Source organism: Cinclus cinclus, chromosome 6 (genome assembly GCF_963662255.1).
Source record: "Cinclus cinclus chromosome 6, bCinCin1.1, whole genome shotgun sequence".
Lineage (NCBI taxonomy): Eukaryota > Metazoa > Chordata > Aves > Passeriformes > Cinclidae > Cinclus > Cinclus cinclus.
This window is the reverse complement of record NC_085051.1, coordinates 61940741-61951967: the sequence shown is the minus strand read 5'-3', so window position 1 is coordinate 61951967 and position 11227 is coordinate 61940741. Positions and strand designations below refer to the sequence as shown.

The window sequence follows — 11227 nt, the reverse complement described above, 5'->3', positions numbered from 1 at the left end:
AGAACTGAAGGCAATTTGGGATGTTTTGCATTGTTTCATACAGCGAATGGGGATTTACAGAGGGGAAATTCACTGAAGCAAAGTTACGCCCCATAAACAATATTTGTAACATGGACAGAAATTCCAGTAGTTTCTGGAAGGAAAGCATTCCCAGGAGGAGAGACTGGCAAGCAGCTTGTAGATTTTTACCTTCTACAAAGCAGAAAATCTGAGCTGTATGGACACAGATAAACTCATTTAAGCCGTTGTAAAGTGCAATTTGAGAGAAGAGGAACTGGATAATTGGGAATTGTGGCATCTTAGCTGCAGGTCCTTGGTTCTCCAGCTCCCATCCCATTCCCATGGGATTCGTGAGTTTTCACATAGCTTTACCCTGACTGCTGGGGTCCCTCTGCCCAAGCACTGAAGGGACAGGACAAGAGCACCTGGACAGAAATGGGGATGGAGTGAATTGAAGGAACATGATCCCTGAGCTGATCCATCTCCAGGTAAGGAGCTCACCAATAACTGCAGGGAAATTCTTTAGACATCTCTCCTGCAGAGTAAAAAAAAAAAAGTTTCTGCTGCTCTCTCCAGTGAGGCAACGTCACATCCACAGCACAGGGTAAACCTGGGACGTCATTCACCTCCTCTGACCTCATTCCAAGGGAAGAATTTCCCATGGAAAGGGTGGAACAGGGTGGGCTTTAAAGCCCCTTTCACCCCAAACCATTCTGGGGTTTAATATTCCCACTGCCCAGAGAAAGGGAATAAAACATTTTGGAATTTTCAGTGCTTTGAATTCCATAAATGAAAGATGTTGATATAAATAATCGCCGTAATATGGAATATTTTGGTCTGAATTATGGGGTTTTTGAATGATGTTTTTATTGTTTATGGATTTTTTTTTTGTTGTGATCCATCCCTGGCAGTGCCCAAGGCCAGGTTGGACATTGGGGTCGGATCACCTGGGACAGTGGGAGGTGTCCCTGCCCATGTAGGGGGGGCACTGGGAGGGATTTAAGGTCCCTTCCAACCCAAACCATCCTGGAATTCCATGATTCCTTCTCCCCTCACTCAAACATGCACCTACAGCCACAGAGCCCCTCCTGTCCTGCCAGCAGATGCCCTGGAATAATTAAATCAGGTTTTTATTGCTGGCATTGGAATGAGTCCCCGTGGACAAATTAACAATTCCAGCATTTCCAAAGCAGTTTGTCTTATTTACATTTCAAGTCCTGCTCAATTCCACCAAATCTGAAGGAGACCTCCAGGATTTTATGGTCTACGCAAACACCTGGGATATCTGAATGATGTTTTATGGTGACAACTCCCTCCTGGACTGGTGAAATCTCAATGACTGGAATGGAAGAACTGGAGCAGCCCTGGCTGCAACCAGCTCTGCAGGAATTCAGGATTCATCCGGAGCACTCAACCTCTCCCACTTAGCAAAATCATAAAGAAATGGCTTTTAAAACAGCTATTTCAAATATTATTACACCTTTCAAAATAACACTGTGTGGGCTTGGAAAACAAAGACCAAACATGCTAAAATAAAGGGAAAGGAAACTCTGGAGGCAAAAAATCCTTAGTACCAGGCCTGGCAATGAGCAGACGGCAGAGAAATTTAAGGTAATTGAGATCAGAAGACAGCCCAAAATGTGCTAAATTAGTTAAATTCCATTTTAAATGATGGCCCTAACCTACAGCACCACTTTCTCTCTCTCTGGCCCAGCTCCCACTGAGTTCAAGGCTGTCTGATTAACCCAGTGGGACCATGGTTAACCCCAGGATCTGCCCCTCAGCAGGACACACATTTGGGATGAGCCCTGTTCTGAACTCCCTGCACTGCTGTCAAAGGCAGAACTGCCTGAAGAACCCAAGCTGGGATCTCCCTGCCTGTGAGAATGGGAACGACAGACATCAGTGTGAAAACCCCACTGAAACACCCAGGAGGGAGCTGCAGGGGCACGGGGGATGGAGCAAAGAACAACCCAAACCCATGGAACAATCCAAACATGCTTTATGCACTGAAATCAGAACAGCCTCGGGGCTATCCCTACATTTAGCACCATTGTGAGATGGCAACACTCAGAGGAAGCAATCCTTGAAAAAAGGGGGAACGCAAACACGGGAGAAGGATGGGATGGGCTGGCTTGGAGGTTTTATTGGATATCATGCTAGGAATGCTGCTGCTGTGATTTCTCCTTGCATTCCAAATGAAAGCACACAGCAGAATTAAGTCAGTTCATCTAGCACTTGTTTCTCCAAATGAAGGAAACTAAAGGGGAAAGTTAAAAATGCAAATTTCTCTTCATCAGATCCAAAAACGTCCCGAGGAGGCAATAAATTTGCCTTGTGAATGTTTCCAAGGATCATCCCAGCCCTCCCAGCAAGAAGCAGGTGACAAAGGAGAGTACAGGCAACATCCTATGGCATTTATTATGTACAAACCTTGAGATACAGAAACAAGGCAGCCCTTGAGTTACTGGTCATAAAAAACCCCATGTGCAGACACAGCCGGGGGCCAGCACCCCTGCACTCACCCAGCCTCACCCAGCACCTCCCAGCACAGGGAGGGAGCTCCCCATTCCAGAGGAGGAAGAGACAAAAGCTCCAGGAAAGGTTGGACGGACAAATTCCCAACTGGATCCCAGCTCTCTCCCAAACCCAGTGCCACGAGCAGGGTGCCAAACCCAGGCAGACACTCGGCCGCCCACCCTGTGCCACCATGGTACCAAAGGGTAACGGGGAAGGAGCAGCTCCCTCCTCGTTCCTGTGCCAGGCTGAGCTGCAGCACCGCAGCTGCTGCTCCGGGATCGGCTCCGGGATCTGCCCCGGGAACGGCTCCGGGATCTGCCCTGGGAACAGCTCCGGGAACAGCTCCGGGATCTGCCCTGAGAACGGCTCCGGGATCGGCTCCGGGATCTGCCCCAGGAACGGCTCTGGGATCTGCCCCGGGAACGGCTCCGGGATCTGCCCTGGGAACAGCTCCGGGAACGGCTCCGGGATCTGCCCCGGGAACGGCTCCGGGATCTGCCCCGGGATCTGCCCCGGGAACAGCTCTGGGATCGGCTCCAGGATCTGCCCCGGGAACGGCTCCGGGAACGGCTCCGGGATCTGCCCTGGGAACGGTTTCGGGATCTGCCCCGGGATCAGCTCCGGGATCTGCCCTGAGAACGGCTCCGGGATCAGCTCCGGGATCTGCCCCAGGAACGGCTCCGGGATTGGCTCCGGGATCTGCCCCAGGAACGGCTCTGGGATCTGCCCCGGGAACAGCTCCAGGATCTGCTCCCGGATCGGCTCCGGGATCTGCCCCGGGATCGGCTCCGGGATCTGCCCTGGGATCGGCTCCGGGATCTGCCCCGGGAACGGCTCCGGGATCTGCCCCGGGAACGGCTCCAGGATCTGCCCCGGGAACAGCTTCGGGATCAGCTCTGGGATCTGCCCCGGGAACAGCTCCGGGATCGGCTCCGGGATCTGCCCCGGGAACAGCTCCAGGATCTGCTCCCGGATCAGCTTCAGGATCTGCCCCAGGATCTGCTCCGGTGCAGCAGCTTCAGCTCTGCCAGGCCGGGCTCTGCCAGGCTCGGCTCTGCCAGGCCGGGCTCCAGCCAGGCCGGGCTCTGCCAGGCTCGGCTCTGCCAGGCCGGGCTCCAGCCAGGCCGGGCTCTGCCAGGCTCGGCTCTGCCAGGCCGGGCTCAGTGCCCTCAGAGTGCCGTGAGGCCGAAGTTGCAGCGGCAGTAGAGCATCCCCGCCGAGTCCAGCCACGAGTCGGAGATGGGCTCGTACCTCTGCACCGTGTTCAGGTAGGAGGAGCCCGAGTGTCCCCCCACCACGTACAGGTGGTTGTCGATCACTGCCGCCCCCACGCCTGCGGAGAAAGGATTCCATCAAAGCCTGAGCGCTTCGGTTCGGCTGCGGGCGCCCCCCGCCACCCACGGGCTCACCCCGGAGTCCTCAGTGGCTAAAGAAACGGGGTGTCAGGGAGGAGCCCTCTCTGCACAGGTCTGACACCCCTCCTGTGCTGTTCTCATCCCCTCTCCTACGAGGAAACAACCTCTCTGTCCCAGTGCCTCCTGTCAGGGAGAACGGGATAAGTCACGGAATGTCCTGGGCTGGAAGGGACCCACGGGGACCATCCCAGCTCCTGTCCCTGCACAGACACCCCAACAGTCCCACCCTGGGCATCCCCACCCTTCCCTGGGGAGCCTGGGCAGTGCCAAAATCTTACCCAAAATCCAGCCTGACCCCCCTGGTACAGCTCCAGTCCCTCCCTGGGTGCTGTTCCTGTCAGAGGGAGCAGCACCACAAGCCTGCACACCTGAGTCTCCACACCCAACAAAATCCACCAGAACAGTGAGCACAGACCTGCTGAAACTCATCACTGCTGAAATCACTGAAAAAACAGGAGCTGCAGCAGCATTACTACTCGCTGTAATTTTTGTTACAGCTCAGCATTAATAAACTAAACTTGGAGAAACCAAGATCCTCTCACAGAGCTGGAGAAGTGACCTTCACCCCCAGCTGCAGTCCCTGCCACTCTCCCTACAGGTTTCAGCAGCTCAGAGGTTCACTCCTGCCATGTCCCACCTGTCCTGGGCTCCTTCATGGGCCGGCACACCGTCCACTGGTTCTGGTGGGGGTCGTACCTCTCGATGCTCGACAGGTGGGACACCCCATTGTGTCCCCCCACCACGAAGATGAAGCCCAGCATGACCCCCACCCCAAAGTTTATCCGTTTGTCAGCCATGGAGGCCACGGTCTCCCAGGAGTTCTTGCTCGGATCGTAGCGCTCCATGCTGCAAAGCAAACACAGCAGTGAGCCTGGGGTCTGGGAATGGGGTCCTGGACATTCCTGGGGTCTGGGAATGGGGTCCTGGACACTGCTGGGGTGTCCCAGCTCCAGCTGTGAGCCTGGGGTCTGGGAATGGGGTCCTGGACATTCCTGGGGTCTGGGAATGGGGTCCTGGACACTCCTGGGGTGTCCCAGCTCCAGCTGTGAGCCTGGGGTCTGGGAATGGGGTCCTGGACACTACTGGGGTGTCCCAGCTCCAGCTGTGAGCCTGGGGTCTGGGAATGGGGTCCTGGACACTGCTGGGGTGTCCCAGCTCCAGCTGTGAGCCTGGGGTCTGGGAATGGGGTCCTGGACATTCCTGGGGTCTGGGAATGGGGTCCTGGACACTGCTGGGGTCTGGGAATGGGGTCCTGGACATTCCTGGGGTGTCCCAGCTCCAGCTGTGAGCCTGGGGTCTGGGAATGGGGTCCTGGACATTCCTGGGGTCTAGGAATGGGGTCCTGGACACTGCTGGGGTGTCCCAGCTCCAGCTGTGAGCCTGGGGTCTGGGAATGGGGTCCTGGACATTCCTGGGGTCTGGGAATGGGGTCCTGGACATTCCTGGGGTGTCCCAGCTCCAGCTGTGAGCCTGGGGTCTGGGAATGGGGTCCTGGACATTCCTGGGGTGTCCCAGCTCCAGCTGTGAGCCTGGGGTCTGGGAATGGGGATTCTCTCCAGGAGCCTGGCACAGGCACAGCTGTTACAGCTCTGCCAGGCAGAATTACCACACAGGAATAATGGAATACAGAGGAAAGGGCTGGAGCTGATGGAAAATTCCATGGTGCAGTTGTTTGGTGCAACCCAACAGCAGCACCCAGAAACTGTTATCACCTGGGAAGCATCAGCCACATCCCAGGGCACTTCCACAACCAAAGCAGCCCAACGGTGCTGCCAAAAATCAGCTTTAATCTATTTTTATAACATATTCTGCCAAAGGTTGGACTCAGTGATCCTAAAAGGCTTTTCCATCCCAAATGGTTCTGTGATATTTCCCCTGACACAACAACTGGTTCAGCCTCTGCCATGTCCTCCCTGTTCCACTATCCTGGATCTTCAGGTCACACCCTGATACCAAGAGGCTTCTCAGAGCTGAAAGCTCTTTCAGGATGCCTGGTGCAATTTTTTTAAATAAGAATTTAAAATGTATACCATATAAATAATAGTATATTGATATAATGATATACTAAAATAATATAATTTGCTAAAATATAATTTACTTAAATAATATAATAATCTATTAAAATAATATAACAATCTATTAAGATAGAAATTTTGTGGGAAACTGAACAGAATGCAGAGCTGAAGTGCACTTCTTTGGGTAACACAGCAAATCCAAAACTGCCTTGAGGCTGGCCTGAAAATAACATTCAGAGAGAAAAAGCATGTGGAGAGTGTATTTATATTCCTCAGGAAAAGCAGCAAAGAGGCTGCTGATCAAAACATTGAGGGCAGGAGAGGCTTCAGGATCAAAGGGAAATGAATTCTCATCATTACTAATAATTTGGATCACTGTACAGATGGACACTCATTAACACACTCGTGGCTCAGAGCTGTTCCTGCCCTGCAGCTGCAGGAGCACGGAGGGGCAGAAAAATGGGGAAGAGGAGATCAGCAGCAGCACAGAGTTTGGAAAAGGGGCTTCATGACCCAGAGTGAGCTTCATTTAATGCCAGAGCTCAGAGGAGACTGGTGCTGCATGGCATGGCTTAGTACTCACCCCTCCAATCATAAATAAAACCAAAACTATTCCCACAATATAGAACACCCTGAGCTGGAAGGATCAAGGAGTCCAAGGATCCTTTTCCTAACAGAAAGAAAAATGTTTTCCTGAAAGAAGAATCTTTTCCTAATATCCAACCCAAACCTGCCCTGGCTCAGCCTCCAGAATAAAAAGTCAGTGCAATTCATCATTACAATGTCTGGTACCACCCTGCTGAACAATCACTGTGTCCCTTCCCAGGAGCAAGAGTTTCATTCCTCCTTCAGCTCTTCCACTTGTAGTTTATTCTTTTGCTTCCTGGAGGGACATTCAGCTATTAGTTCCCATTTTAATGATGGAAAATGATTCCTTTGGATAACTGGATGGATGTCCCTGGATATCCACAGGGAACAGAGGAGTTAAAGAGCATGGTGGTACCAGGAAAACTCCTTGGGAATGCAAGGTCTGGAACAAGCCCTGGAGTCAGACCAGCAATGCCCACCCTGAATTCTGCTGTTAGCAGTGACACTAGTTTAAGTTCCCATCAGAGCTAGGTATTGATTTTGTGTGTATTAAGCATGGGAAAACTCCTATTCCCCTCAAAGCAGGGCTTTCATGGTAAAACTCCCTAAAAAATCTTGCAGGCTTGAGCTACAAGGCTCAGTAATGTGCAGGCACATCTTTGTTTGTACCTTTGTGGCAAAATCACCTTTTAGGTGATCTTAAAAAGAGCTCAAACAAGGCAGAACACACAAAGGGAAGTAAAAAAATAAAGATTTCCTGTTTGAATGACGGGATTGGTGCGACAGAAGAAGGATTAATGAGGCCCAGGATCTATTAGAGATTAATTAATTGCTGCTCAGGGGAGGTTTGCTGTGCCCAGGTGGGCACAGGATCACCCCAACACATACCTGTTCATGGGGGCAGGACAAGGATTAAAAAACCTGACTGGGGCAGGTTTGCTGTGCCCAGGTGGGCACAGGATCATCCCAGCACATACCTGTTCATGGGGGCAGGACAAGGATTAAAAAAGCTGCCCAAGGGGGGGTTTGCTGTGCCCAGGTGGGTCACCCCAACACATACCTGCTCATGGGGGCAGGACAAGGATTAATAAGGATGCCCAAGGGGGGGGTTGCTGTGCCCAGGTGGGTGACCCCAGCACATACCTGTTCATGTGGGCAGGCCCATACCCCCCAATGGCATAGATCATCCCATCCAGCACAGCAGCAGCGAAGCAGCTCCGCGTCCTGCTCATGGGGGCCACCAGCTGCCACTCCTTGACCTTGGGGATGTACTTCTCCACGCTCCTCAGGTAGGACTGGCCATCGTAGCCCCCCAGGGCATAGAGCTCTCCAGCCAGCACAGCCACCCCCAGCGTGCTGCGGCTCTCGAACATCCTGTCCAGGGAGCTCCAGGTGTTGGTGTCGGGGTCCCAGCACTCCACGGAGCTCTCGTGTTTCCTGTAGCTGATGCCCTGGCACACGTGGGTGGCAATGCCCCCCACCACGTAGATTTTCTGCTCCAGCACGCAGATGCCAAACTCGTAGCGGGGGATGCTCAGGGGGGCCAGCCCGATCCACGAGTCGTTCTGGGGGAAATACATCTCCATGCTGCAAGGGGGGAAGGGTAGAGCGTCAGCTGGGATGGAACCTGCTGCAAATGGGACCCAAAGGGAGGAGGAAGCACAGCAAAAAAAAAAAAAAAAAAAAGAAAAGAAAAAAAACAAAACAAAAGAAAATAAACAAAAAAAACACAAAAAAACCAAAAAAACAAACAAAAAACCCCAAAAAACAAAAAAAAACAAACAAAAAACAAACCCCAAAAACAAAACAAAAAACAAACGAAAAACAAACCCCAAAAACAAAACAAAAAACAAACGAAAAAAACAAAAAACCCAAAAAACAAAAAAAACAAACCCCAAAAACAAAACAAAAAACAAACGAAAAAAACAAAAAACCCAAAAAACAAAAAAAACAAACCCCAAAAACAAAACAAAAAACAAACGAAAAAAACAAAAAACCCAAAAAACAAAAAAAAACCCCAAAAACAAAACAAAAAACAAATGAAAAAAACAAAAAACCCAAAAAACAAAAAAAAACCCAAAAACAAAACAAAAAACAAATGAAAAAAACAAAAAACCCAAAAAACAAACAAACAAAAAAACCCCCAAAAACAACAAAAAAGCAAAAACAAAACAAAAAAACCACAAAAACCCACCCAAAAAACAAAAAACCCCCAAAGAACAAACAAAAAAACCCAAAAAACAAAAACAAAACAAAAAAACACACACACAAAAAAAACAGCCCCAAAATAAACCCCAAAAAATAAAAAACAAAAAAAAGGCAGAAAAACCCAAAAAATCACTCCAAAATAAACCCCAAAAAATAAAAAACAAAAAACTGCAAAAAAATGCAAAAAAAAAAAAACCCAAAAAAAACCCAAAATAAACCCCAAAAAATAAAAAACAAACAAAAAAACCAGAAAAAAATGCAAAAAAACAACAAAAAACCCCCCAAAATAACCTAAAAAATAAAAAAAACAAAAATAAAAAACACACAAAAACCAAAAAAAGCATCCAAAATAACCCCGCCAAAAAACCCCAAAAAATAAACAACAAAAAACCCACAAAAAACACACAAAACCTCCCAAAAACCTCCAAAATAACCCCACCAAAAAACCAAAAAAAATAAAAAACAACAGAAAACACACACCAAAAAACCAAAAAACCACCCCGAAAATAGCCTCCCCAAAAAACCTCAAAAAATAAAAAACCAAAAAACTACAAAAAAACACACAAAAAACCAAAAAAACTCCAAAATAACCCAGCCAAAAAAACCGCAAAAAATAAAAAACAAAACAAAAAACCACCCCTAAAATAACCCCATAAAAAACCCCAAAAAATAAAAAAAAAACCACAAAAAACACATAAAAAACCAAAAAACCCCAAAAAATTAAATACAACAAAAAACGCAAAAAAAAAACAAAAAAAAGGAAAAGAACCCCATAAAAAAACCCAAAAAATTAAAAAACACAAAAGAACACAGAAAAAAACCAAAAAGCCACCCCCAAAATAACCTCCCCAGAAAACCACAAAAAATAAACAAAAAACCCCAAAAAACACAAAAAACAAAAAAACCTAAAATAACCCCACAAAAAACCCAAAAAATAAAAAACCACAAAAGAACACACAAAAGCCCCAAAAAGCCACCCCCAAAAAGACCTCCCCAGAAAATCATAAAAAATAAAGAAAAAACCCAAAAAACATAAAACCCCCAAAAAAACTAAAATAACCCCACAAAAAATCCAAAAAATAAAAACACAAAAAAACCACACAAAAAAACCACAAAAAATAAAAAACAACAAAAAACACCCCTAAAATAACCCCACAAAAAAAACAAAATAAAAAAATAATAATAAAAAACCCAAAAAACCACCCCCAAAATAACCTCCCCAGAAAACCCAAAAAAATAAAAAAACAACAAAACAACACAAAAAAACAAAAAAAACCCCTAAAATAACCCCACAAAAACCCCAAAAAATTAAATAACACAAAAGAACACAGAAAAAAACCAAAAAGCCACCCCCAAAAAGACCTCCCCAGAAAATCACAAAAAAGAATCAAAAAACCCAAAAACCATAAAACCCCCAAAAAAACCCAAAATAAGCCCACAAAAAAACCCAAAAATAAAAAAACACAAAAAACCACACCAAAAAGCCAAAAAACCTCCCCAAAAAACCAAAAATATAAAAAACAACAAAAAACACAAAAAAAACCCTAAAATAACCCAAAAAACCCCAAAAAATAAAAAAAAACACAAAAGAACACACAAAAAATCCAAAAAGCCACCCCCAAAAAAACCTCCCCAGAAAACCCCAAAAAAATAAACAAACAAAACCAAAAAACCCAAAAAACCACAACAAAAAACACAAAAAAAAACCCCAAAAAACACCCCCCCAAAAAACCCCAAAAATAAAAAAAGCCCAGAAAAGTACCCAAAAAAATCCAACAAAAAACCCCAGGGAAGGGAAAGGGAAAGAAAGGAAAGGGAAAGGAAAGGAAAGGAAAGGAAAGGAAAGGAAAGGAAAGGAAAGGAAAGGAAAGGAAAGGAAAGGAAAGGAAAGGAAAGGAAAGGAAAGGAAAGGAAAGGAAAGGAAAGGAAAGGAAAGGAAAGGAAAGGAAAGGAAAGGAAAGGAAAGGAAAGGGAAAGGGAAAGGGAAAGGAAAAAGAAAGGGAAAAGAAAGGGAAAAGAAAGGGAAAAGAAAGGGAAAAGAAAGGGAAAAGAAAGGGAAAAAGAAAGGGAAAAGAAAGGGAAAGGAAAAGAAAGGGAAAAGAAAGGAAAGGAAAAGAAAGGAAAGGAAAGGGAAAAGAAAGGAAAAGGAAAAGGAAAAGGAAAAGGAAAAGGAAAAGGAAAAGGAAAAGGAAAAGGAAAAGGAAAAGGAAAGGAAAGGAAAGGGAAAGGGAAAGGGAAAGGAAAAGGAAAAAGAAAGGGAAAAGAAAGGGAAAAGAAAGGGAAAAGAAAGGGAAAAGAAAGGGAAAAGAAAGGGAAAAGAAAGGGAAAAGAAAGGGAAAAGAAAGGGAAAAGAAAGGGAAAAGAAAGGGAAAAGAAAGGGAAAGGGAAAAGAAAGGGAAAAGAAAGGAAAGGGAAAGAAGGAAAGAGAAAGGGAAAAGAAAGGGAAAAGAAAGGGAAAAGAAAGGGAAAAGAAAGGGAAAA

General features: G+C 46.9%; 1 protein-coding gene across 6 annotated transcripts in view; it reads right to left on the bottom strand.

Annotated features, from left to right (window-relative positions):
* Positions 1 to 3586: 3586 nt before the first annotated feature.
* Positions 3587 to 11227, bottom strand: part of KLHL28 (kelch like family member 28) — a 14831-nt gene continuing 7190 nt past the window's right edge. For 5 of the 6 annotated variants that reach the window (XM_062495886.1, XM_062495889.1, XM_062495884.1 and 2 more), the window contains exons 3-5: positions 7682 to 8125; positions 4573 to 4781; positions 3587 to 3853 (exon numbers count right to left, since the gene is read on the bottom strand). In XM_062495886.1, the coding sequence (XP_062351870.1) occupies positions 3690 to 3853; positions 4573 to 4781; positions 7682 to 8125 (817 nt within the window). In that variant the 3' untranslated portion in view covers positions 3587 to 3689. Of the gene's footprint in view, positions 3854 to 4572; positions 4782 to 7681; positions 10529 to 11227 lie in introns of those variants that run through there. The other variant, XM_062495883.1, reaches the window with a different exon arrangement.